The sequence below is a fragment of the Poecilia formosa genome, unplaced genomic scaffold (genome assembly GCF_000485575.1).
Source record: "Poecilia formosa unplaced genomic scaffold, Poecilia_formosa-5.1.2 Scaffold12, whole genome shotgun sequence".
NCBI classification, from domain to species: Eukaryota; Metazoa; Chordata; class Actinopteri; order Cyprinodontiformes; family Poeciliidae; genus Poecilia; species Poecilia formosa.
In genome coordinates this window covers 3,576,056-3,599,506 of record NW_006799951.1, presented here as the reverse complement: position 1 = coordinate 3,599,506, position 23,451 = coordinate 3,576,056, and the positions used below count along the sequence as shown (strand labels likewise).

At 41.2% G+C, this 23,451-nt stretch overlaps 1 protein-coding gene across 13 annotated transcripts in view; it reads right to left on the bottom strand.

Moving 5' to 3' along the window:
* Positions 1 to 913: 913 nt before the first annotated feature.
* The window catches only part of ank3a (ankyrin 3a), a 91,592-nt gene continuing 69,054 nt past the window's right edge, over positions 914 to 23,451 (bottom strand). For 7 of the 13 annotated variants that reach the window (XM_016667984.1, XM_016667985.1, XM_016667987.1 and 4 more), the window contains 11 exons: positions 15,806 to 23,059; positions 14,843 to 14,917; positions 13,627 to 13,758; positions 13,153 to 13,296; positions 7,014 to 8,394; positions 6,732 to 6,891; positions 6,164 to 6,238; positions 5,753 to 5,836; positions 5,515 to 5,621; positions 4,434 to 4,510; positions 914 to 2,729 (listed from right to left, as the gene is read on the bottom strand). In XM_016667984.1, coding sequence (XP_016523470.1) covers positions 2,710 to 2,729; positions 4,434 to 4,510; positions 5,515 to 5,621; positions 5,753 to 5,836; positions 6,164 to 6,238; positions 6,732 to 6,891; positions 7,014 to 8,394; positions 13,153 to 13,296; positions 13,627 to 13,758; positions 14,843 to 14,917; positions 15,806 to 23,059 — 9,509 coding nt within the window. In that variant the 3' untranslated portion in view covers positions 914 to 2,709. The remainder of the gene's footprint in view (positions 2,730 to 4,433; positions 4,511 to 5,514; positions 5,622 to 5,752; positions 5,837 to 6,163; positions 6,239 to 6,731; positions 6,892 to 7,013; positions 8,395 to 13,152; positions 13,297 to 13,626; positions 13,759 to 14,842; positions 14,918 to 15,805; positions 23,060 to 23,451) is intronic. The other 6 variants (XM_016667990.1, XM_016667991.1, XM_016667994.1 and 3 more) reach the window with 2 other exon arrangements.

Genomic DNA, 23,451 nt, shown 5'->3' with positions numbered 1-23,451 from the left:
AAAAAAAAAAAAAAAAAAAAAAAAAAAAAAAAAAAAAAAAAAAAACTTTCAGACATGCTATGTATTTAGCCATAGTGAAAGTTATATTTCTAAGACAAAGAAGGGAGTAAAAACACAAACCCAAGTGAAAAAGTATGGAGGCGACAGGATTATGATGTTGGTTTTGTTGTTCTTGTTTGCCAGAGGGACTGGTTCAGTTTCCAAAATATGTGGCCTCATGAGGAAGGAACATTATGTGACGACATTGTAGCAATGTCACTAAACATAAGTGAGAAAGCAAAAGCATGGGTTTGCCAAATGGAAGATTAGTCCAGATTAGTTACAAAATGGCTTAATGACAATGTGTTGTGGAGAGGTTATCACAAAGCCAAAGAGAATATGTGGGTGGAACTGAAAAGCAAGGCAGCCTACAAACCTGACTCATCTACACTACATAAAAAAAAAGGTGTGAAAGTGTGTTATTGCATATCAAACCATTTATGGACACAAAAAAAGAGAGGAGAAACAGCCATATTGCGAAATCTTTGCATTTTTATTTATTTAATATTTTTTTTGGTAATTTTTAGGTTGAATTTTTTTTTAAAGATGTCTGAAACATTTGTGGTGGCATCATTTGCTGCTATAGCCTCTAAAAGACCTTGAATAACCAAAGTGCTAGAATAGTTAACATTTCCAATGGCTTCACTCTGTTAGTAAGAATTGTACATCAAAAAGTCTGCTCAGGTGAAAACACTTATCAAACAAAATTGACAAAAAAAATTGATTTTCGAACCATATCAAAGGATCCTCTGTACCCCGATTGACATAGCAGTAGAAGGGGATGCCATTTTACACCATACCTGCCTTCTTCTAAAAACACCCACCCTCCAAAAAAAGGAAAATAAGCAGGTCACATTGTATTTGTTTTTTTTTTTATCCATGTCCACAGCATAGACATCAGCATACTGAGGCTTCGCATCAGTAGAACACCACACTTTAGAACTACATGGGTATCTAATGAAAACCAATACAAAGATGGCTCCTAATATAAAATAAAATCCTCTCAGTGAGCTAGTGAGAACATTTCTATTTCACACTGCATATACAGTCTCTCAAGTCTAAAGAGATCACACAGTTTCAGAGTTAAACACAATTTATTTTTATGCTTAAATTATTGTTTGGATCCATCCAGTGTTTTGTCATACATTATGCTATGTAGAGCTACAATCAAACAAATCCTTTATGTGTCCTTAATGTGTTTTAAACCAAGGAGATATTTCACCTCCCACCCCCTCATGATTATATGTCCAAAAAAAATAATAAAAAAAATAATAATAAAAAAAAATGCCCCAATGCTTCTTCTTTAACACCACACCAGCTGTTAGAAAACCAAATCGACACTCAGCTAAAATGATTACAGTCTAACAGTGTATAGGGACTCCAACACCTTATCGCCAATACACACAGAACGAGTTGAATATTACAGCGAACCAGCCTACAAGCATTTACATTCAGGCCACCTTGTCCTCTAAAGCGGAAGCCGGCCCTCTCTCGGTTTTTCAACACAGACAGACAAGACATCACATCCTCAACAAGCTATATATGTGTTTGTTTGCTTTTTTCACCCCAACCCCCAGCATTAAAAACACGCCAATGGCATCCTTTGCCAGTCCGAAATATAAAACTGGTGACAAGTTTCAGGGCTTTAGGTGTACAGAGATAAAGGGTTTTGTCACTTAAATACAGTGTTTGCAAACTTGTAAAAATTGTACCTAAAATAAGGTGAACAGCATGCATGAAAATATGAGTTACTCTGAAAGGCTGCTTCTTTTTTTTTTTTTTTTTGCAGGATTAGATCAGTTCCCAGGTTGGGAACAGAAAGTTTCTGGAAATTCCCCCACCCCCTTCTCCCTATTAAAATCAAACCAGCTTTTTTTGTGTGTGTACAAACATTAAACCTGCTCTAATAATTAAATATACAAGAACTTGTGAAGTTACAGTCAGATCTTTGAAAGTGGAACTGCTTCTGTAGATTATGAAAGCACTTGAAAAGATCCATCTCCTCAGTGCACTCTTATTACTAACTCGCCCTTTATTTCAGAAGTATACACATAGTCATTTTCTATACAGAAAAAAAGCTCTTTTGTTAGTTTAAGGTTTAAAAAGGAGCAAAAACAAACAAACAAAAAAAACAACATCCCCAAAGAATTTACATCCTGACAGTAATGACTCAAGAAGAAACTATAAGGCGAGTGTTGTAGTCGGGTCAGAAGTGTTTTGTAGGTTATTTTTGTGGTACCATGTCTGCTTTATCCTTTCCTTGAGCATTTGTGCCATCTTTGGTCACAGTTGTGTCTTTGCAGTCTTTTTATTATTATTATTATTATTATTATTTCCACAGCAAATGATGCTCCTCGAGAAGGTTCTCGCACCACCAGTGGATCCACGGCACAGACTGTTTCACGCAAAACAGGAAGCAGAATCACTGTCTACTGGTCCACTGCAGTCCTCCCCCCCCAAAAAAAAACAGAGAGAAAGGAACCTCCTGGTCCTCGTGGTGACCAAAAGTGAGTTTTTCATGCTCATGCGTAAATCTGAGAAGGTGTGGCTCCTCTTACGGGATAAACATCATTTGTTTGATGCAGAAATTTTGCAGACTGGACCTTTATTTTAATCCCTCACAATGGATAGAGCTCCCAAAATGGTTGAGCGCTTGATCCCAGGTAACATCTAACGTAGTTCCTGTAAGCCTGCAAGACAAAATATTTTGTGAAATGTTACAGCTGATGTGACCATCTCAAATATACAAATTTCATTGCAAAATTCAGTATAGTTTGTTTTTGTATTGAGACAAAGTGTGGAAAAAGATCAACTTCAGCAAGGCACTGCATGATATTTAATTGGAAGGTGCATGGAGAGGTTCTGCTGCACACTTGACATAATTATGAAAGGGTAAATCTCGACACGTAGTCGCTACCATGACCCTTGTTACTATAGAAACTCTCTTTCTGATTTCACAGCAGCGCCGTTCTGTTTTGAAGCGACGTGTCCACAGATGGAATGATTCCCAGCAAACATAAGGGTGAGCAGCAGCTGGGATTAACAGTCTGGCCGGTGGGATAAACTCTTTTCGGATGCTATGAGGCTGTTCTGAGTCAGGGATTTGGTGGACAAAAACAGGCAAGCAGGGGTATCAGCAACACGATGCAATGCTGAGGTGTGTGCTATCAATAAGCCCTGTTTTCTTTGTAACTGGCTCCTATTCATGCTCACTTAGCAGGGCAGAAAAGTGGCCAGGGGATAAGCAGGCTCAGACCAGTCAGCCTTTTACAGAGAAACAGACCAAGTACTGTATGTGATCAAATTAGCTTTCTTTCTTTTTCCAATCTCCCAAGGGCTGCTTAAAGTGATAAATTACATATTCATGTTCGATGTGCAAAATTGTTTATTTTTCTATGCGCCTTTAGATGGATCCAATTTTCTGTAGAGTGGTACGAGCCAAACAAAAGAGTTTAAAGGAAGATGGATGGAGCTGAATGCAGGGACACACATCTGAATCAAATGGTGAAGTTTCCTCCTCATTCCCTTGAATAATGTGTTTTTGAAATGTAAAAGCCACATTACAGTGGCTCTGGGTGACTACAGTTACAGTATAGGATGTTCAGCATACCTTAGAAAGGCTAGTTAAAGTCCAGACTTAAAACGAACTGAGAATCGCTGGCAAGAAATGAAAAGTGGAGATCACAGATTTTCTCCTACCGACAAAAACGTCAGTTTCCGGGCTGATAGATGATAGAGACGTACCCCAAAAGACTTGCAGCTGCAACTATTTTACTAAAATAAAAGACTCAAGGGAGTGTAGCATTTTCCTTCCACTTCACAATTATGCACTACTTTATGTTTTTCTAGCCCCCAAAAAATCCTAGTTAAATGCGTTGAAATTTGCGGTTGTGAAGTGACTAAAGCTTACAAGGCACTGTAAGCGAATAACTTCATCTAAAAATAAAGTTTAGATCACTTTTTGTAATTGAACAGCTCAGCTGGTCTGCTCTGTATGTGGCTGATTGCCAAGCAGCTTCATTGGGATGGAAACTGACTACACAAATCTGCTGTCTGACAAGGGGCTGCTAAAGCCTCAACTTCTGCTAAAGAAAATAAAAGTCAATTAAATAGACATCTGATGTTATTCACGACACGCATCCTAACCAGTGATAACAATATTAATGCAAAGTTAGTCTATTTTAGTGCCATCATAAACCGTGATATCCAATTTGGACTAAAAACAAAGCTTGTGGTTCCTGTTACTACATGCCAACCTACTTGCAGTAAAATATGAAAGGGAAAAGGATTACATAATAGAGATATAAGCTGGATATATAACAGATGATATTATATAAATTTGTAAAAAAAAAACAAAAAAAAACCTTTTATTGGTAGACTGTATTTTAATGTACCTGCTAAACCAAACCCATCCCTACGAGAGGTGCTTTTTGTCCCCTGATCGTCTGCATTTCCTCGCTCCATCCCCCTGCTGAAAAACACAAACACACAGAAATCTCCTTAATTAAAACGTCTCCGTCCCTTTAACAGCATGCGACCTCAACATCAATGTGAAACCTCGAACTAGATAGAAAAACACCAGACACCACAGCACACAAAGGCCTCAACCTAAAGGGTTTGGTTTCATGGTGCTTTCATCCAAAGCAAAGGGTTAGTTATAGCTGCGCTACAGAAAATAAACAATTATGACCAACAGCACACCAGCTACGTACCTGAAAGGAAAAAATAACAGATTATGAGCAGGGTTAAAAACAACAAAGTCACAGCACTCATATCGTTATTAACTGGTTAGGCTAGAAGAAAACGGCAAAAACACACGCAGTTCGCATTCTCTGTTGTATTCACATACAGCATGCAAAGCTGCATATCAAATAAAAGCATTTTATCCCCGTGAGATGAAATAATGAGGACAGTAATATTAATGCAATTAACAATAATGACCCTGCAGAACTGAAGAAGGACCTGATAAAACAGGACTGATTCTTGTTTACCTTAAAGCTGCACACAAACAGACCTGAGCACCTTTTTCTTTTTTAGAAATACTTTTTATTTACATGTACTTGTAACAAGTTTGGGAAAAAATTTTTAAAAAACGATTTTTAATTCTTAGATGTTTTCTCACACAAAAGGGGACTTTTTTTTGGTCACAATTTCAAAAACAGGAAGCCACTGCCATATATGGATGATAATGTCAATTTTGTACACCATCTTTAAACCTGTGATTCTACATGGCTGTTACCAGAAAAAAGAAAAATAGACCTTACTAACAAAAAGATGTTGTAAGCCATTTAAAGTCAATTAAATGTGTGCCTTATAGTTGTGTTAAAAGCTGTTTGTGCTCAGTGCAGCTTTAAGCCAAGCTTTTAATCAGCAGTTAGATCCCCCCCAGATTATGACCTCAGAAATCCATACACCCAGGTAGATTAACCCTTCAGGAAAAATAATTAAAGGGTTATCTTTGTGCCAACCTCTGACCCATAATCCTGCTGAGTGGGACTGTGGTGAAGGTCACTGTGCCACCTGTCACCGCCTTGGTTTTCTGGAGTGGGAGTTGACACTCGCCGAATTACCTTCCTGATCACCTGCTCAAGGCAGAAAGGCAATGGGATAAATAATCTGCTGTTTCCTGTTTCCTTCTAAAAAGAAAAACAGTACGCACTCTCTCCTGATTTAGAGAGATAAACGATACGTCCGAATGAACGTTGTACATTACTTTTCTACTGATGAGGTTACCATCGTGGTCCATGTAGTGCTCCTCTGTCACAGACTCGCCCGGGATGTTTTTCGCTTCTTCTCCCTGTAAGTGTTTGCGGTTAGCAAATCATTCTACTTCAGTTCCTGCTACAAAAAGAAGTGAAATAATCCATCACCAACACCACGCTAGAAGAAAACCTCAGAAAACGAGAATGCCCCGAGTTAGTCCTCAGTCAAAAACTGGCGTTAATACAACCGATGACGCATGTGCTCTAATGTTTCTGCTTTAAAAACACAGACACACAAACATGGAGGAAAACCTATCGGGATAGAGACCAAAGCTACAGAGCGCACACCAGAATGAGGCGGGGAACTATAAAGTAAACCAAACCAAAGCCCGCCGAGCCTGGACTCCAGGCTTTCAGGGTACCTTTATAATGAGACGCCGCCTGTAGATTCTGGTGGTTACAGTCTGTTCTTCCTCTGAACCAGAATCTACACTAACCTGATGTGGAGGAATGGGTTAAAAGATTACAAAACACATACACAAATTTGTCATTTGAAACATTTTGTAGATTTCCTCACTGAGCTCTTACTGGGTTCTGTATTGAACAAGAAAACCGAGTATATAGGAGCATCTCAAGTTATGAATTATTTCAGTAATTCTCAAACTCATAAATAGTGCCATTACACCCAGGTGGTATATTTCAAGTATTTATTTCTGTTTATTTTCCAGCCATCCGTCACATATTATCTAATGGACATCTGACAAGTCGGGCATTTGTGTAGCCCATAACAATCCTGTACTATAACATCTACGGATGAAAATCACATTTTGCTGGTTTTATGTTGCATTTTATTTATTTTAGAAACCTAATTTTCATTAGCTGTAAGCCACAACCATCAGGTGAAGAATTTTACATCAGGTGAAGAATTTTTCTTTCATTGCAATCCTTTTGCATGATTCCCAAAACAAATATTATTTACTGTAACATCACCTGCACTTTTTTCTCCGACACTGGCGTCCCGTCTTTTCTGCTGTTAGATGAGTCTGATGAGGCGTCCTGAGGTGAGTGTTTCGAGTTATCACCGTTAGGTCTGGACCTCCCTGATTCAGCTCTAGATGAGGAGGTGATGGACTCACTAGAGTTTTCCTGACTGTCGGGTAAAAAAGTAAAAACAAACAAATTTTCATTTCAAAAAGTCAGTGGGTTTTTTTTTTTTTTTTTTTCCCTTTTAAGTCGTACTTAAGGTGCCATTCTGTTGTGTTACACTTGTACCTTTCCTGCTTGTCGAGCAAGTCTGAGCTGACACTGCGGCCCGGAGTCGGTGGCTCAACATTCACACTGGATGAGTCGCTGTGCCATCCTGAAAGTGAATATATGTTTTTTTCTGCGTGTTCAACTTCTTCAAGTCTCTCCTGATTCCTGGATTGAGTCACCTTTTCGTCGTCCTCCTTCTCCTCTGAGCCTTCTTTATTCACCTCCTCCAACAGAGATCCTAATGCCTCCTCTGAAATTTCTCTGCCTCTCTCCTTCTCTTCTTTCTCTTTGGATCCAGACTCATAGAGCTCCAGTTGCTCAAGCGCTTCAACCCAAGCTTGAGGGGAAAGGTCAGACAAAGTCTGGCGTTCTGTTGCCCCTTCTAATGTGTCACAGATGTCTTGTCCATCTTTAGACTGCAGTTCTGACTCAGGATCTTCCACTTTTTCCTTCACTTGTACTCTTTCCCCAACATCCAGCGATTGACCAACAGCCTCTTTGACTACTTTATCTGCTAGACTAACATGCTGCATTAATACATTGTGTTCATCTTCAGCCTTCTCCTCCTCACGTGCTGCTGTTCTACTCCCATCTCGAACGTCATCGTGTTGCTCATTGACATTATCTTTATCCTGCTCTACGGACCTCTTCGGTTCCAGCAAAATGATCCCTTCTTCTACCAGCTGAGACCAGTCTTTTGCAACCATCTCACACTTTCTTTCCACATTTTTAATCAATTCCTGTTCTACCAACTTCTCTACTAATCCGTTCCTCTCTACCAACTGCGCCGAAACAATCTTAACCACTTTCTCGATTTCTTCTTTCACTTCCACTTGACCGCCTGTCTGACCTATATCCTCTTGTGCCCCATCTGAGGTGTTTCCCAACCGCGTACCTATACATGATCTATCAGGGGATGACGGGGTTATCGATGACATGGATGACAGCGAAGGAGAAGAGGTAGAGAACGCCATGTCGATGTCCATTTCGCACATTGTCGGAAAGGACTGGGATCTGGGCTTGAGGGTGGGCTCCATTTCTTGAAAAGGTCTGTCCTCATCTTCACTCAAAAGAAGCTGGTCGTTCAAAGCAATGTGGGGCTTTCTGACCTTAGGAGGAAGCGGGTCAGGAAGATCAAAGGTTGGGGCAGGCAGGGCAAGCTCACAGGGCCTGGGGGGACTCTTAGGAGGGCTGTCTGGTTCTTTACTACAAGGATCAACAACTGGACTCCAATCCACGAACTGAGGTTGATTGCAAGAGTTGTCTGGTTCGGGGTAATGGAGATGCTGATGCTGGGCAAGGGAAGGGTTGGGGGTGACAGGGAGTTCAGGCTCCAGGAAGTGGGGGCTGGGCTGCAGAGCGGCAGGGGACTGCAGCTCGGCTAGAATGCTCTGATAATCTGTAGGCGACAGGATGACAAATGTACAGACACCGACAGAAGCATGCCACAACAGAACACGACACAAGCACACACAGACAAAAACACAAAACCCAATCCAAAAACCATGTGACATGGACAATGACATAGAGACTCTAGTGCAAAGCAAGAATCCAACCAAACACTAGCCGAGATATAATATGGTATAAAATTAGAGAATGGCAAATCAATGTAAAAAAAAAAATACATTCAGTAATAAAAGTGTAAAAGTTATCAATTAAAGCATCACGAATGTTATTTTATAAACTGTTTCTTGCAAAGTATGTGTGTGTAAAGTATTTACTCCATTGGTTCTCAAACTTTTCATAACAAGTACCACCTCATTAAATACCAAGTTGTTTTAAGTACCATCAACAGGATTGACAATTTAAAACGGTGTCATAACAGGACATTGATCAGCCTTTTTTTGTCTTAGACAAACTGGCACAATGGGACTGTCCAAATAGTTAAGGGATGTGGTTCAATAATGCATATTTGTATAGTTAATCGTGAATCTCTGCACATGCATCTTTAATTATAGATAGTTAGAACTTTGAACGTCCAGGTTTGAATTTGGAAAAATGCACAGAGGTCCCTAAAAATTTCAATTTCCAAAGGAAAGTCTGACATTTTTCACCCAGCCACATTCCAATGTCTGAATAGAATATGACAGCTATTCATAATAGTGATAGCTGCTCATAATAGTGATAGCTGCAGTAGAAAAACAAAACTTTTTTTTTTTTGCACTTTTGATGGTATTTTTATTTCTTCTTAATGATAACATGTTTCAACAGTGACTGAAGCAACAAAATGCAGAGAAATATGTCAGGCTAAGTGTTAGCCTGGTCACTTCACTTACGTATTACCAAACCCTATTTGTCTTCTAACTTATTTGCCAAGAGATCAGTGTTTGAAAGAACATAATGCAGAGAAATGCATGCTTATTAGCACATATTTCAAAGAGCTGTTAGCAAGGTCACTTAGCATTTAAATTAGGAAACCCCTACTGATATGCAACATGATATGCTAAGTGATCAGGTTACTAATCAGCAGAATTCACTGGATTCTAAACTAGGAACAGAAATATTGTTAATTGGGAATCAGTGCCTTTCCCAGAGCCGAGTTGCAACGAGGTAAAAATAACGCAGCATACGTATTGAACAGGCACTTGTTCTCGGTTCCCTCCGTTGCTTACGTTAGCATGTTCATTTTTACCCTGCAAAAATTGGAACGATCACTTTGTTCTGGAAAATCTGATGTTCTGAGTTCCCAGTAAATAAAACAACAACAAAAAAAAAAAAAACAACGGTGCCTCTTACGTCATTATTCTCTCTGGGAATGTCAAGCCTCACTAAGAGGTTTTGTATCTCATATAGCTGCCGCACATGTAGAATGTAGTGAAACATGGATGCACTTATTTATTACCACTTCTGATGGTTTAACAAGGTGCCGTGAAATATCAATGAGTAAACTGAACACATATGATAGAGTGCAAAGGATTGGTGTCAGATTATATTACTGATGATAATTACCAAAAAAATAAATAAAACTAAATTCCACGTGATAGAGCACTTTGGAAACAACAGAAGCTGACAAAAGTGCTGAACAAGTCAACAAAGCAATCCAGCATTGAAATGAGAAGTCACAACCAGAATGCTCTCAACTCAGGTGTAACGTCATTCCCTGCTCCGACATTTAAGACAAATCTAATTCTGCAAAGTTAATATCAGAATTTGTAATAAGCATCGATGAAAGCAGGTCATTTCTCACAAGTGATTCTTGTGCTAGAGTTTGAGAACCATGGATTTGCTCAGTAGAAGCAGAAAAAAAAATATTTCTATCCCAGAAAATTATCACAAATACAGAGTGGTACAGTCTCTGATTTTCAGACTGTTACAGTTTCAGAGAGATAAGATGATAAAGCTGCACCCTGAGGTTACATGAATCATAGCGTGGGTAGTGGTAAGTGTAAGATCACATTATTTGCCAGGGTGTTGTGTTACATGCTCACATGACACAGATGACAGATGAGAGATGTGAGGAAGGAAGGGTTGGACAGAGGGGAAGGGGGATCAAACCAGAGCGAGCTAAATAAAAAGTTCCATCTTAGAAGGATCTGAGCGGGTTCGAGCGGGTGGCGGGTTGACTGAGGTCATGCATTTGCACTGGCAAACAGGACAAGGAGAGGGGGAGCGCAAAGGAGGAGAAGAAGGGGCAGGGCTGGGGCAACGGGACCCGGCGGGGGAAATCGGAGGAAGGGTACATACGGAGAGAGGGGAGGCAGGCCGGGACGAGGAGTACGGTTGGGCAACTAATGACTCTTTGCTTGCAGAGTCACTGGGAGAGGGTGCTAGGGTGGTAATGGGCTGAGATAGGTCATGAGAAGAAAATATGGAGGTAGGGGTTGTAGGACTGGGGTCTGGTTTTAAGGAAGATGTGGTCTGAGAGGACAAGTCAGAAGACAATTCGGATAACGTGAGGGAGGCTGTGTTTGCTTGTAAAGCGACAGGGCAGGATGTGTTAGATGTGGAGGAGGCTGGGACCGATGTGGGAGAAGTTGGGAGGGATAAGACTGAAAAGCCTGATGGGGAGAAAGGTGCAGGGGACGAAGGTAAAGGTGAGGTGATCAGGGGGATTGGAGAGGAAACTTGGGGGAAGAAGGAAAATTCGCATGGATCAGAAGAGGGCCACTGAGGAACGGGACGCAAGGAATGAGAGTGGGGGCAGTTAGACTGTGGTAGCTCCAACGGTGTAGGAGGCGCCAAGTCTTTGAGCGAAATGGACGACTCATAACTCGGAGAGCGGCGTGGTGATAAGGGACGGTAGGTAGCTGCCGCAGAAGGTGTGAGGGGAGTGGGTGGAGGAGTTGGCGTCGGTGTAGGGAAATACGGACTCGGTGTCTGCAGGATGTAAGCCGTTTCAGTGCCTCTAGGAGTTAAGGGTATAATGACACACACTACGAAGAAATAAAATAGCAGAGGACATACAGGGCAAAACAAAAGGGGAATTGAAGAAAGAGGGGGTGGGAAGAACAAAGTGCTGTGAAATAATGATTATGCAACAGAAAAGATGCATGATGTTGTATTCAGGAGCAAGCACATGTGGATGACTCTTAAATAGTTAAGAGCAGTTTTGTGCCGTTATCAGCGACTCGTAGTACTGCGGGTAGGTGAAGGGAATGCAGGAGGAGGCAGTCTGGTTTCAAGGAGGAAGAATTTCTCTCATCTATCCAAAGAAGGCTCAGAGGAACTGGAGGATGACTAGGAGAAACAAACTAAAAACTGTGCCTTGTAGTAGTATTCACACCCTTTAAACTTTTTCACATGTTGCGAACACAAACCTCCACACGTTTTCTTTGATTTGCCAAATAAATGTTGTTCCTAGTTGTGAAGTGAAAGGCCAGCAATACATGGTTTTCAACACTTTTCACAAATTAAAGTGTTGGCTAAGATTACAGCTGTGAGTATGTTGAAGTTATGTCTTAACCAGCATGCCATGAATAGTTTTTAACCCTTATTCTTCTTAGATAGAGAGCATCTACAAATCTTGCCACCGGTGCTCAATTGTATTTAGGTCTAATCTGCGACTAAGCCATTCTAACACACACATCCATCCGATTGACTTTGGTCAGCACTTCATAATATCTACTAGAAACTGCTCATTTCTAGTTCTGACTGTATGTTTAGGGTTGAGGTTGTGTCAAAAGGTGAAGCTCAGCTCAAGTCTTGAGTCTTTTGCACCTTCGAACCATTTTCTCTGAGGATTGCAATTTATCCATCCTCACATAAACTTTGGCCAGCTTTTTTGTTGTGCGTGCTGAAGAAAAGTATCCACAAGGCATAATGCTGCCACCGGCAGTTTTGGTCCCTTTTGACCAGAGCACAGTCTTCCACATGTTTGCTTTTCTTTCAGTATTGGCTTTCTTTTTTTGCCACTTTTCTGCATGAACTGGATCTATGGAGTTGATGATCCAGCAGTAGATTCTTTGACATAAGCCATACATCTCTGCAGTTACTCTACGTTACTTCATTTAGGCTCCTGAAGGCAATTGGCTGCACTGAATTTTGTTCAGAAGAGAGTCAAGACTGAATTCAAATGCTCAGCACACTTAAGATTTTTCATTTTAAAAGAATTGCAAATCATGTACATTCCCCTTTCACTTCATAATTAGGCACAATTAGTGTCGAACTATCGCAATAAATCCCAATACATATCATTGTGATTGTAATGTGACAAAATGAGAAGTTTAACAGAAATGAATACTTCTACAAGGTACAATAGAGGGAGAAAGGCAGACTCTATAAAGTTAATTTCTACTTGGACAAAAATCAGCAACATCTAAAGCAGTTTAGAGTAAGCATGCATTTGTAAAAGGGTTCTATCGGTAAAAATGATTATTTGGGACAACTGGATTCACCTTGTTGATCCTTATTGAGGTGAACAAGGATATTTTAATTTAAATAAACAAACATCCTAGAATAAGTCAAAGAGTCATTAAAAAGTTTAAATATACATTTTTTAAAGTAAAAGATAATGTCAAGCTTTGTTTATTATACTTATTTCAATGGCATATGTGCTGTGGAATTGCAGAAATCAACAAAGCGTTTGGAAAACAGCGGGCCCCAGTTGTCCAAAGTACAAATCTTAGTGTAATAATATCTACTTGAGATATTTGCATTTTGTACAAAGGAAAAGGTAGCAGGGAGAGGTAAGAGGTCAGCTAGTAGAGCTAAGCTTTACCATCAGCCTGATCCCGGAAAACAGCGTTATCATCGGCAAAACATCTCGTGCCTGAAATGTTACCATAGTCGAATATTGGGCCCTCCAGCAAAGTCACAATATCCATCCGATTGACTTTGGTCAGCACTTCAGATAAGGCATCCGCTGTGGAGAAAAAAAAAAGAGAAAAAAAACCACAACTCTTTTTTTAATGACTTAAAAACCATAATATATTCATGAAAAATAAACGTCAGCAAAAGTAAGCCACTTAGTAATTTGTATGTTATCAGTTAAAGTATAATCTGAACACTACATTTCAGAGCAGATACAAAATGAGATAGAAAGGAGAGAAGTAGGGAAACGGATAACAAAAGCTTGCGAGAATATTTCTTTTGAGGGTTACGCTTAAATTCAAGTAATTGTGAAAAAGATAAGTCAGTTTCCAGTCCTGACTGTAGAAGAAAGTAATGTTTTCATGTATAAAAATAGACTTACTTGTGGCATTTTTCCCTTCACGACTGACCCATTTCTTAAGTAGCATGAAGCTCTGTGCTGTCAGAGAGTTAGGGTTCTCAAGTCTGATGTGGTTGATCTCGTCCACTGTGAAGTTCATCTCTCGAGCCAGCTCTGTGATTAGAGAAAGGCTCTGACATTAGTTGTGAAAATAAAATACTTAAAATGGATTAAATATTTGTTTTATATTCATAGGTTTTGTTTTTTTTTGGCTCTTTCACATTTTGCATACCTCCATTTGTCAAAGCAACATAAGAGTACTAACTTCCTGCTAGGCTTCTATTATTTACTAGGTGTGTTTAAGTAGTTTAGACGCTAGAAAAGCCACATTAGTTTTAAAATGAGCACCAAGTAACATGCCTCGAGGTCAACCAATAACTGAGTATATTGTAGACATTGCGATTTAGCTAAAACGTGCATTGAATTAAAATAATGCAGGCGTCTGGCTTCAGAAAACCTGAAGATGGCAGCAAAAAACACAGTTTGCGAAACAAAGGAAAGAGGAATTTCTTTAGGGAAACTAAGCAGAGGAGGTGTGAATGTAACTGACCAAATTAAATTATTATGGAAAAGTTCATTTATTTCAGTGGATAGAAAAGGATAACCTAATATTCTGTAAAGATGCATTACACACAGAGTGATACGTTTTAACTAATATTATATCTTAACATAGCTGACTATGGTTCAAAATGCAGCTTCTCTGAAAATCTGATTGTTACATATGACCAATTAAAAAGTATTTTTAATAAATTTATGTTATGTTATTAACAACAACATCACAGAAAAAAAAAGACTACTGAGTCGACAGTTGTCTAGCAGACAGTCAATAACTGTTTCCACAAAGACGAAAGGCCAGGAGAGGTCAGTGATAAAGAAGCTGGCTGTTCACACACTGCTGTAAACAGGACATAAGCTACAGCTGCGGCATCCCTAATGGGAAGCCACTCCCGGACAATATTAAAAATATCTTACCTGAGCTAAGCATAAAAAAAATGGATTACACTGTTGATAAGAATTTATTTTTTTAATGTAATATTCCAAACTCCCGAAAAACAGAAATTTGAGTTTTCATTAGCTTCATATATGAATCTGCACAGTAAAAGAGTTTCACTTTTTAAATTAAATTAGTAATATAAATGCACATTAAGTGATTTTCAAATTTGTTTATTTTTTTAAATGTTTACAGCAAGTTTCTCACCTGTCCAGCTGAGCCCCAGGTGATCTGCAACGATAGCCATGCGCAAGTCTGTTCGCTCACAAGGACTTTGGGGACCTGAAGATGATAAAAGAATAACAATACATTACAATAATTCATGTTCTTCCTGAGCTTTCACTAATGTGAGAGAAAAACATGACATAATTTCCTTTTCTGGCCACTTGCATACAAGTCTGTTATTATGAGGTTTCCAAAATTTAGAAAGTTTTAAAAATGTGTTCAAACTACTTGACTAAAGCCAAGTATTTGCCAAATTTACCAGCCATATTTATCACATCAACACATTCAAGCTCAAGATGGCAAGAAAAAGATATTTTCTACTAGACATTATGACTTAGATGTGTCAATAAGGTAAGTGGTGCTCTGTGACTGTTTGTGGTATGTATGCTCTAAGCAGGCAGTAACTGTCATGACAACTACACAAAAAAATATAATGAAAGGCTTATAGGTCTACAAATCTATAATCTAAAAAATGTGACCATGCATAGACACTTTTTATTATTATTATTATTTTTTAGTTTTTTGTAAACACTTGTTAGTCTCGACGACAATTGCGTAAGAAGTTCTACAACAAACTACCACAACAAGTCAGTAACCACCCTGCACAGACAAATAGACAGATAGACCAGGGAGTTTGTCAAACATGGGGCTGGTTGTGCCAGTGATCTGACACTTTTACTGGCATGCTTAGCCCCACGGGTTTATGCTTAACAAGGTTGAAAGAGGGGAGGGGAGGACAGAAAAATTTGTAACACTGACAGCACAGTACATTAATGACAAAAAAAAAGGAATTTAAATGACAGCTACTGCTTTGACGAGGATATGTAAACACGCCACAGGCATTCCAGTCAATCCATAAATGATCACAAAAATGTCATGCAACTAAAAGTGAAAAAATTTAAATATATAGATGTATTTTAAACATAGTGTGAAAGTTTTACAAACTAGGCTTGATCTCCGCGATGGGAGGTGTTCGAGACCCTGTGAGTCCCTGACTGCCCTCCTTCCCACCAGTCCGCCTACTCCTCCTGCTCCTCTCACTGCCGGAACCCCTGTCCGTCGTCGCCACCTTTGCCCTTACGGACGCGGCCCCGGCCTCAGCCCTCGAACCTCTACCAGACCTGGATGAGCGGGAGGGCTGGGAGGGCTGGGAAGGCTGGGAGGCGTCCGACAGAGAGGTGCTTCGGGAGGTGCTGTCTTCCTCCGACTGCTCTGTTTGCGTCTTTTTCTCCTCGTCTGACAGGCGGTCCACCAACTTTAGCGTCTCCCCGCTAATGTCTTTAAAGTATTCAATGGTGCGCTTACAAAGTTCACTAGGGTTATCCTGTCTGTTCTGTCTAGATGCTCCCTCACTGGTGACACTGCTGAACTGATGCCTGTCCTTCTGTGGTTGCCTTGTGGGCAGTTGTATGGCTGCTCTCCCTGTATTCAGTGTCTTTACTGGGTGTGAGGTAATACGAACTGAGACAGGTAAGCTAGCTGTAGCAGCAGGACTAGTCTTTTTAACGTCTTTGACTGGTATCCTTGACCTAGGCTCTACTTTGGCAATCACTGGCTCTCCTCTTTTTCTGACCTCACCTGCTACTGCTTGTTTGGGTTTCTGCTTCCCAATGGCAGTTCCTTGTGTGTGAAATGACCAGCCTGATGCTTTGACAGGAAGCCTCGACTTGGGCTGCTTTGCCTCACTCTCTTTAACTGTTTCGGTCTTCTGCTCTTGAGCCTGACTGCCGCTGGGCACTTCTACTCTCTCGTTCTTATCTTTACAGCACAGAGTTTCTATCCTGCTAGCTTTCTGTAAGGTGGGCTCAGAGGAGGACTGCAAATTAAACACTAAACTGCCACACTGAATATAGTTGGCCTGGACACTGGAGGATTCCAGGTTATTATTGTTGTTGCAGTTTTCAGATGGGTAATCTTTTTTTTCTTTTCTAAGCTCAGTATGACTGCTAGACTGTTTCTCTGAACACTGACCCTCTATGCTAATGTATTCTGGCACCACCTGACCCTCTGACAACTCAGCTTTGCAGTCTGTGAGATCCCCTGAGTCTTTTTTCACAGTTATAGAGGCAGCTATGCCCATTTTAATAGGAGTTCGTAATTTGGAATCAACCTTAGAGGCTGTGATTGTGCATGAAGAGGCAGTCTCAGCTATGGCTTCACAGGCAGGAATATCAGTAACGGCACAACCTATGTCACTGCCAGGCTGTGCAGGGTTGTATTTCGCTGCAGTTGTTGCTGGTGTTGTTGGTCTAGTGCTGCTGCTGTCTAAGGTAGTGTCTACAACTGTCATCTTTCCATCTACTGTGGACCTCTCCCCAGTTTTCGACTGAGAGGAAGGTACCCCAAGGATCTTTCCCCCTCTCCCCTTTTCCCCTGTTATAGGGTCAGAGGAATGCTCACCAATCTGGAAAAACTGAAGCCTCTCTTCAACAAAGTCCCGCTTGCTCATGTCAATAGCACCACTGCGTGTCATCTCAAACATCTTCCCTTCATGGAAAGGGAAGGGGTTAGGCTCACTAGTCGGTGTGCTCTCATCAGTTGGTGTTCGAGCAGGGGTTGTGTCAGGTGTTGTAGCCTGTGATTTTTCTTCAGCCGACAAACTGTAAGGTTTGGGGTCCTCTTCTTTTCCTTTGGACTCAAAAAGCCCTTCATTATCAACCCCTTTTGTTGACCAAGGGTCAAAGTCCAGACCTTTGGTAGCAACCGTTTTAAAGGTTGAATTCAGCTCATCTTGGATTTGGTATCCAAAATAGTTCTCCCCAAAGCTCTTCCTATCCGGGTGTCTTCCTTCAAGGGTATAGTCTTTTTTTTCTCCACTAGCTTTGGTGCCAGATGTGCCACTTTTAGTCTTTCCACTGTCACTTCCTTCCTCACATTTCTCCTCTTCTATCACTTCAAGCTTGGACTGATTAAATGAACGGTCAGTAGCTTTCCCATCATTGGACAAACTTGATGTTTTAGGGTCTTCACTTAGTCCATCATCTTCATCCTGAAGATCATATCCATCTAAAGAGTCAATCTCAGTAGCATCTGTGTCATGGGAGAACTCAGCAGTTGTTGCTATTGAGCAGTCAGTGATGGACTGATCATTTCCATTTTGTTCCAATTCAGCATCCTCTCCCTTTCCACCATTAACCCCAGATTCTTTAGCTCCATTTTTCTCTGACTTTTTGTGTTTTTGACGCTTCTCACCTTCTTCTTTCATTTTGAAGGTGTACTTTTTGACAGGAACGGGATGGAAGACAGACTCGTCATCACTAGAGTCGCTGTTATCAGCCCCTGGGGGAATAGGAGAAGGAGGCTGGACTCGAATAATAGGCTCGGCTAAAAGGTGTCTATCATGCTCTTCTTGCAAATTTACCTCCATCATCTCTGTCTCTGTTTCAGAGGAAGTACATCCAGACCTTTTCTCAGCACTGCACTGCTCGGCCTCTAATGGAGGAGGGGGCGGAAACTCTATATAAGCGACTCTTTTCTCCTTTGACTTCCCTCTTTCTCCTTCCTGCTTTTTACTTTGATTCTCTGGAGAGGCTGGCTTGGGTTTTGCTTTTAAGGGCTCTTTATAGATGAAGGTCTTTCCATCTTCCTCCTCAGACTCCTCTGGAATAGTGCTTGGCATTCTAGTCATAAAACCTATCACAGAGTCTGGTGTTCGGGATGTCAGGCTCAACTCTTCTGAGCTTGGGGTCTCAGGGGTTACAGGGCTTTTCCCAGAGCTGTCCATGAAAGTTACCTGTTCTAAAGTGTCATCTTCTGGACTTCCTTGAGGAGAAGGAGACTGTTTTTGCTTGACACTGTAAACTGCGCCTCTTGTTTCATGCACTGTCCTGCTCTCATGACTCACAATCTTTTTGTATGTCCCCAGCTGCCCTGAACTTGTTTCTTTCTCATACTGCTTTCCTACTTGGATGCTGACATACACTGGCAAGGGTTTAATATCTTTGAAACCCTCAGTCACAACTACAGGAGTTGCTTGATCCAAGTACTGCACTTGATCATCATCATCATCAACGCCATTACAAACTACGTTTGACTGGTTACTCTCTGAGGAGACCGTGGATTTCCCTAAGGATGATCCACGAGTAGACCTATTGGATTCAGAGCTACTGTGTAACTGATTTCTACCTAAAGTAGGGGTATGAGGCCCTGGTCTTTCACTTGGTTCATCTAATTTTAAAGAGGTGGATTTGTGGTTTTCTGAAAAATTAGATGATTTTCTTACAGGAATTTGCGATTCCGAGTTTTTTTTTAGACCATCGTTGGTACTCGGACTTTCTCTGACAACAAACTCTGTATAGATTATTTTCTTTGTTGTTTCTTGTCTTTGGGAATCACTACTGCAATCTTTTGTGGAATCATGAGCTGAATAATTGGAAAGTTTTGGGGACTGAGGTTTACACTGCCCATAGCCCTGTCTCTCCCATGTTTTGAACGACTTATTCTCTTCCTGATCTTTGCCACTGGTCTCATGCTTGGGTGATGACTTATTTGACTCAGTCTCTTTGCATTTTCTTTGGTTTGCTGGACTGTCAGGTGCTTTTTGAGAACTAGAGCCAGAAAACATCTGATACACAGGTAGTCTAGTTTCCTGGAGCTTTCTGATTGGAGGGTTTTGATTTTGACTCCCTGAACTTCCCCTATCTTGCCTCTGAGCTTCTTGTTCAAATTTTAGCCTGACTGCACTAACTTTGGAGGAAGACATTTGAAAAGATTTTGGACTATCACCAGCACTTCCCTGTAGTTTTCCATCTCCTTGCTTTCTCGGGTCATTGTCACTTAACTGGAGCAATACTCTTCTTTCAGGACTGCTGGGTAGACTGGAACATTTTCTATCACTAGGGCTAAATCTGTCTCTTAACCTTTCTCTGTTCCACTCCTCCCCACTACCCCCAGTCCTATATGGTGACCTCTCTGGACTACTTTGGGTTGAACTGGGCCCAGATCGGGATTCCCTGAAATCTGGTCTGCGAGATTTCTTCTCTGGAGATGACAGCTCATCATTAAGCTGCTCTGTTTTATCCCGAAAAAACTGAGATACCTCGCTAAGCTTCTCCTCTGCTTCTTTAACAGTCCTATCCACTCTGTCCTCGTATTCAGACTGATCTCTCTCCTTAATCTGCGTTTCATCTGGCACACGCATCCAAACAGACTGTTTTGGGCTACCAGGCTCTGAGGAATACTGCAAAAGTGTCAGTTTGTCAAAGTTATCATCAACATTAGCCATTCGTCCTGATTTGTCAAAGACATTTCTTGATGACCTAAATACATACTCTGTCCTTGGCCCAGGTGACCTAGCCTTACTGGGAGTGCTTCTGTCAGGTGAGTGGTATCGAGATCTATCTCTGAGATACTCCTCAGTGTCTGAATGAGACTGATCAAATTTCTCAGACAATAGCATTTTTTCAGCAAAGTTGTATGATTCTCCCCTAAGCTCTGATGAGTCGTCTTCATGAAACTCTACAGATTGCTGGCTAAGTAACTTTAATGTTTTATAGGAGTCATCTGCCACTAGCTGAGCAGAACTAGGACGACTGTCGTCCTCCTGTGACAGAGGTGTGTTCACTCTAGGGGATTCAAGGTACACTGGAAGTGACTCCTCTGTCTCATCGTCGTCTTGTCTACTCCCTGGGTAATAATACATGTCCTTCTCTGCATGGTTTTTTGTTTCTCTGATTATTACTTCTGTTGGTTCTGCTTTACTACCCTTTTCTATGTGAACCTCAATTATTCTTTCAACCTTGGGTTTGGAGTTGATGTCCTCAAGAAATCTTTGTGAAACCTCCTCATTGCCAGACTTGTGTTCAAACAGTCCAGCTAGCTCTCTTGAGGGGTCTTTTCCTGACTGAAAAGCCTTCATGATATCATGCACCGACATAGTTTCCTCACATCTCTCGGACGGTGCTTCTTTGCCAGGTGGTTTGTGGTACACCATCCTAGTGGTGGTTGTGATGTGAGTTTCCTCTTTAACCCTCATTCCCTTCCCCATTGGGTCTTCATCAGGGCTACATTTTACTGAATGGCATTTATTCTGATCTGGAGTTGACAGAGAGGGAGTCTGATGCTTTTTGAAATCTGAGTCAATGTTTCTAACAGAATCTACATCTTCCATTGCAAGCTGTTTGTCGTCCTCTGGCTCGTAGCTTCTGATGACATGCACAACTTCAGTTCTAGTCTCTGTGATTACTGGTGGAACTGGGATATCCTGAAAAGGAGTCTTGGGACCTGTGCCTTCTGCACTTTGAGGAGCTGATGGCGTTCTCTCACTCCTGGTTTCAAACCCACTGTCTGAGAGAGGACTTTTATCCTGCTCGTGGAATATATCATCAGGGGATTCCAGCACAGTGTCTCCACCAAAAAGTGCATCAGTCACTTTACTTAATTCTTTTTCTGATGGGGAAGATCGCATGGTAGTAGGAGGCATTTTGAGCTTATGCTCCTGAACTGCTGTAGTTGGTTTGAGGACTCGTTTCTGCTTCTCCTTACCCTCTGCTTCTCTTTTTCCTTCATCAGCTTTCTGTTTTGTGTCATGCATTTTGGAAAAAGAGCTATTATCATTGGCTAGGTAGTCAACCACTTTGGACAGATTGAAATCTCTGTCAGATATGGGTTTTGATCTTGCTTGAGAAACTACTGTCTCATATCTTGGTGGATAACTCCAGTTGCTTGGTGGCTGTTCAACTTGGACTTTTGAGAAATGTATGTCATCCAATGAACCTCTGGCAGGAGAAATTCTACCGTCCTTTCTGGAATCTTTAGTCAGGATTTCACTTACTTTTACCAAGTCCTGCTTTACTTTCTCCACAATCCGATATGGCTCCTCGTCCTCTATCTTAACCTCTTTAGGCGAATCGGACTGAAACCCTTTGCTGGCTGTAGAGTTTGGTTCTGTCTGCAAAATGGCTGACATTCTAATCAAGTCCTCTTTCATTTCAGCGACGTCCTTCAGAATTTCTTGGCTTGATGATAATGGTGATGCTGTGTTGGATTTGATGCCAGGCGAATACAGGGGTGCTTTGACAGGGGACAGAGTTCTGACAAAGGAGGACTGAACATTCATGTCAGAAGGAATACTTTTTCTTGGTGAGAGAAGGACAGCAACTGAGGGGGGTACCTCAGATCTCTTTTTCAACTGGGACTCTGGGACCACATTAATCACAGAGTACACCGGAACAGTCATTGTACTTGAAGTTACAGCAGTGGTGACAGTGGGAGGGGATCTCAGGGAGGGATAGAGGGAACCAGAAGCCGATGACCTAATGGACTGGTACGAGGAGGAGGCAGATGAAGACAAAGACTTGAGGGTGCCGTAGCCTGCAGAGCAAGAATTGAACGTCTTTTCAACCTCATCAAAGGCCGCATTAACACTGGTTGTAGCAGCATTGGTGGTTGCTTGTATTCTTTCCTGCAGGCTGCTGGCGAGATGAGATGTCGGTGATGAAGAGCGGTACTGTGCAGGTGACACAGTTCCGTTAATCAGAGCGGCAGCACTCGGAGAGTTGCTGGATTTATGAGGCGATGAAAGAGAGGAGAACAGGTTTCTTACAGGAGCAGTGGAATCCATTGCAAGGGAGCGCACAGATGTAAGACCAGGGACTGTTTTTATAGGTGAGGAGGACGGAGTTGTACCAGTTGAACTTCCCAAAATAGTTTTATATGGCAGGGGAGAACTGAACATGCTCAGAGAAGATTTGGGAGAGGTTGGTGGGGTCAGGCCCATTGACGTTCTCTCAAGATAAGGGCTTCCTCCTCCAGTCGACGTTATAGGGGTCCTAGAAGTCAATGCTGCTAATCCTTTCATGGACAAAGGGTCTGAAGCACTTTTACCAGGTGAAGCCAGGAGGCTGGGGGCAACCTGGACAGGGTACTGGGATTGGTGGATTACAGTTTTTATCGGAGACGAAATGGATCTGTAGGATCGGATGGGAGAGGCCGTGTCACTAACTGATTTGACAGAGGAGGCAGGTGATCCAGGGATGTTGGTCTTAATGGGAGAGGCAGAGTTGATGGACCAGACAGACTTTAAGGGAGAGGCAGAAGGCGTGTTTGATGACGAGCTGGAGAGGGAGCCAAACCCAGACTTGGCTTGGCCAGGGCCGGTGACAGGAACAGGCGACCACGCCTGATAAGATCTTGTTGAAAAGACAGGTTTGTGAGGGTAGCCAGAAGGCTGTGTTCTCGGCGGGCTTCGATCAGTTGTTTCTTCAACAATAATTTAAATAAATAAAAAAAAAATTAAATGAAAAGCAATAAGAAATTTAACACAAAATTAACATAAAATAATGGAACAAAAACAACAAAAACCAGAAAGAGAAATTTGAGTCAGTCAAAAAGGGGATTGAACACACAGCAACAAAGTCAAAATTTTACACAATCAATATGAGAAAAGTTCCTATGCCAAGTAATGATGATTCAATGAAAAACTATACATGATACAGAATGGAGCAGGAATAAGAATGCTTGACATATGATACAGATTACAAGATGAAATGATAAAAATATAAAATTACAATTCTATTGACTTTTCATGTGCTAATCTGCAGTGTGTGCCTCTAAGCAACAGTGTCATTTAGAAGAAAATGTGGATCTTTTCA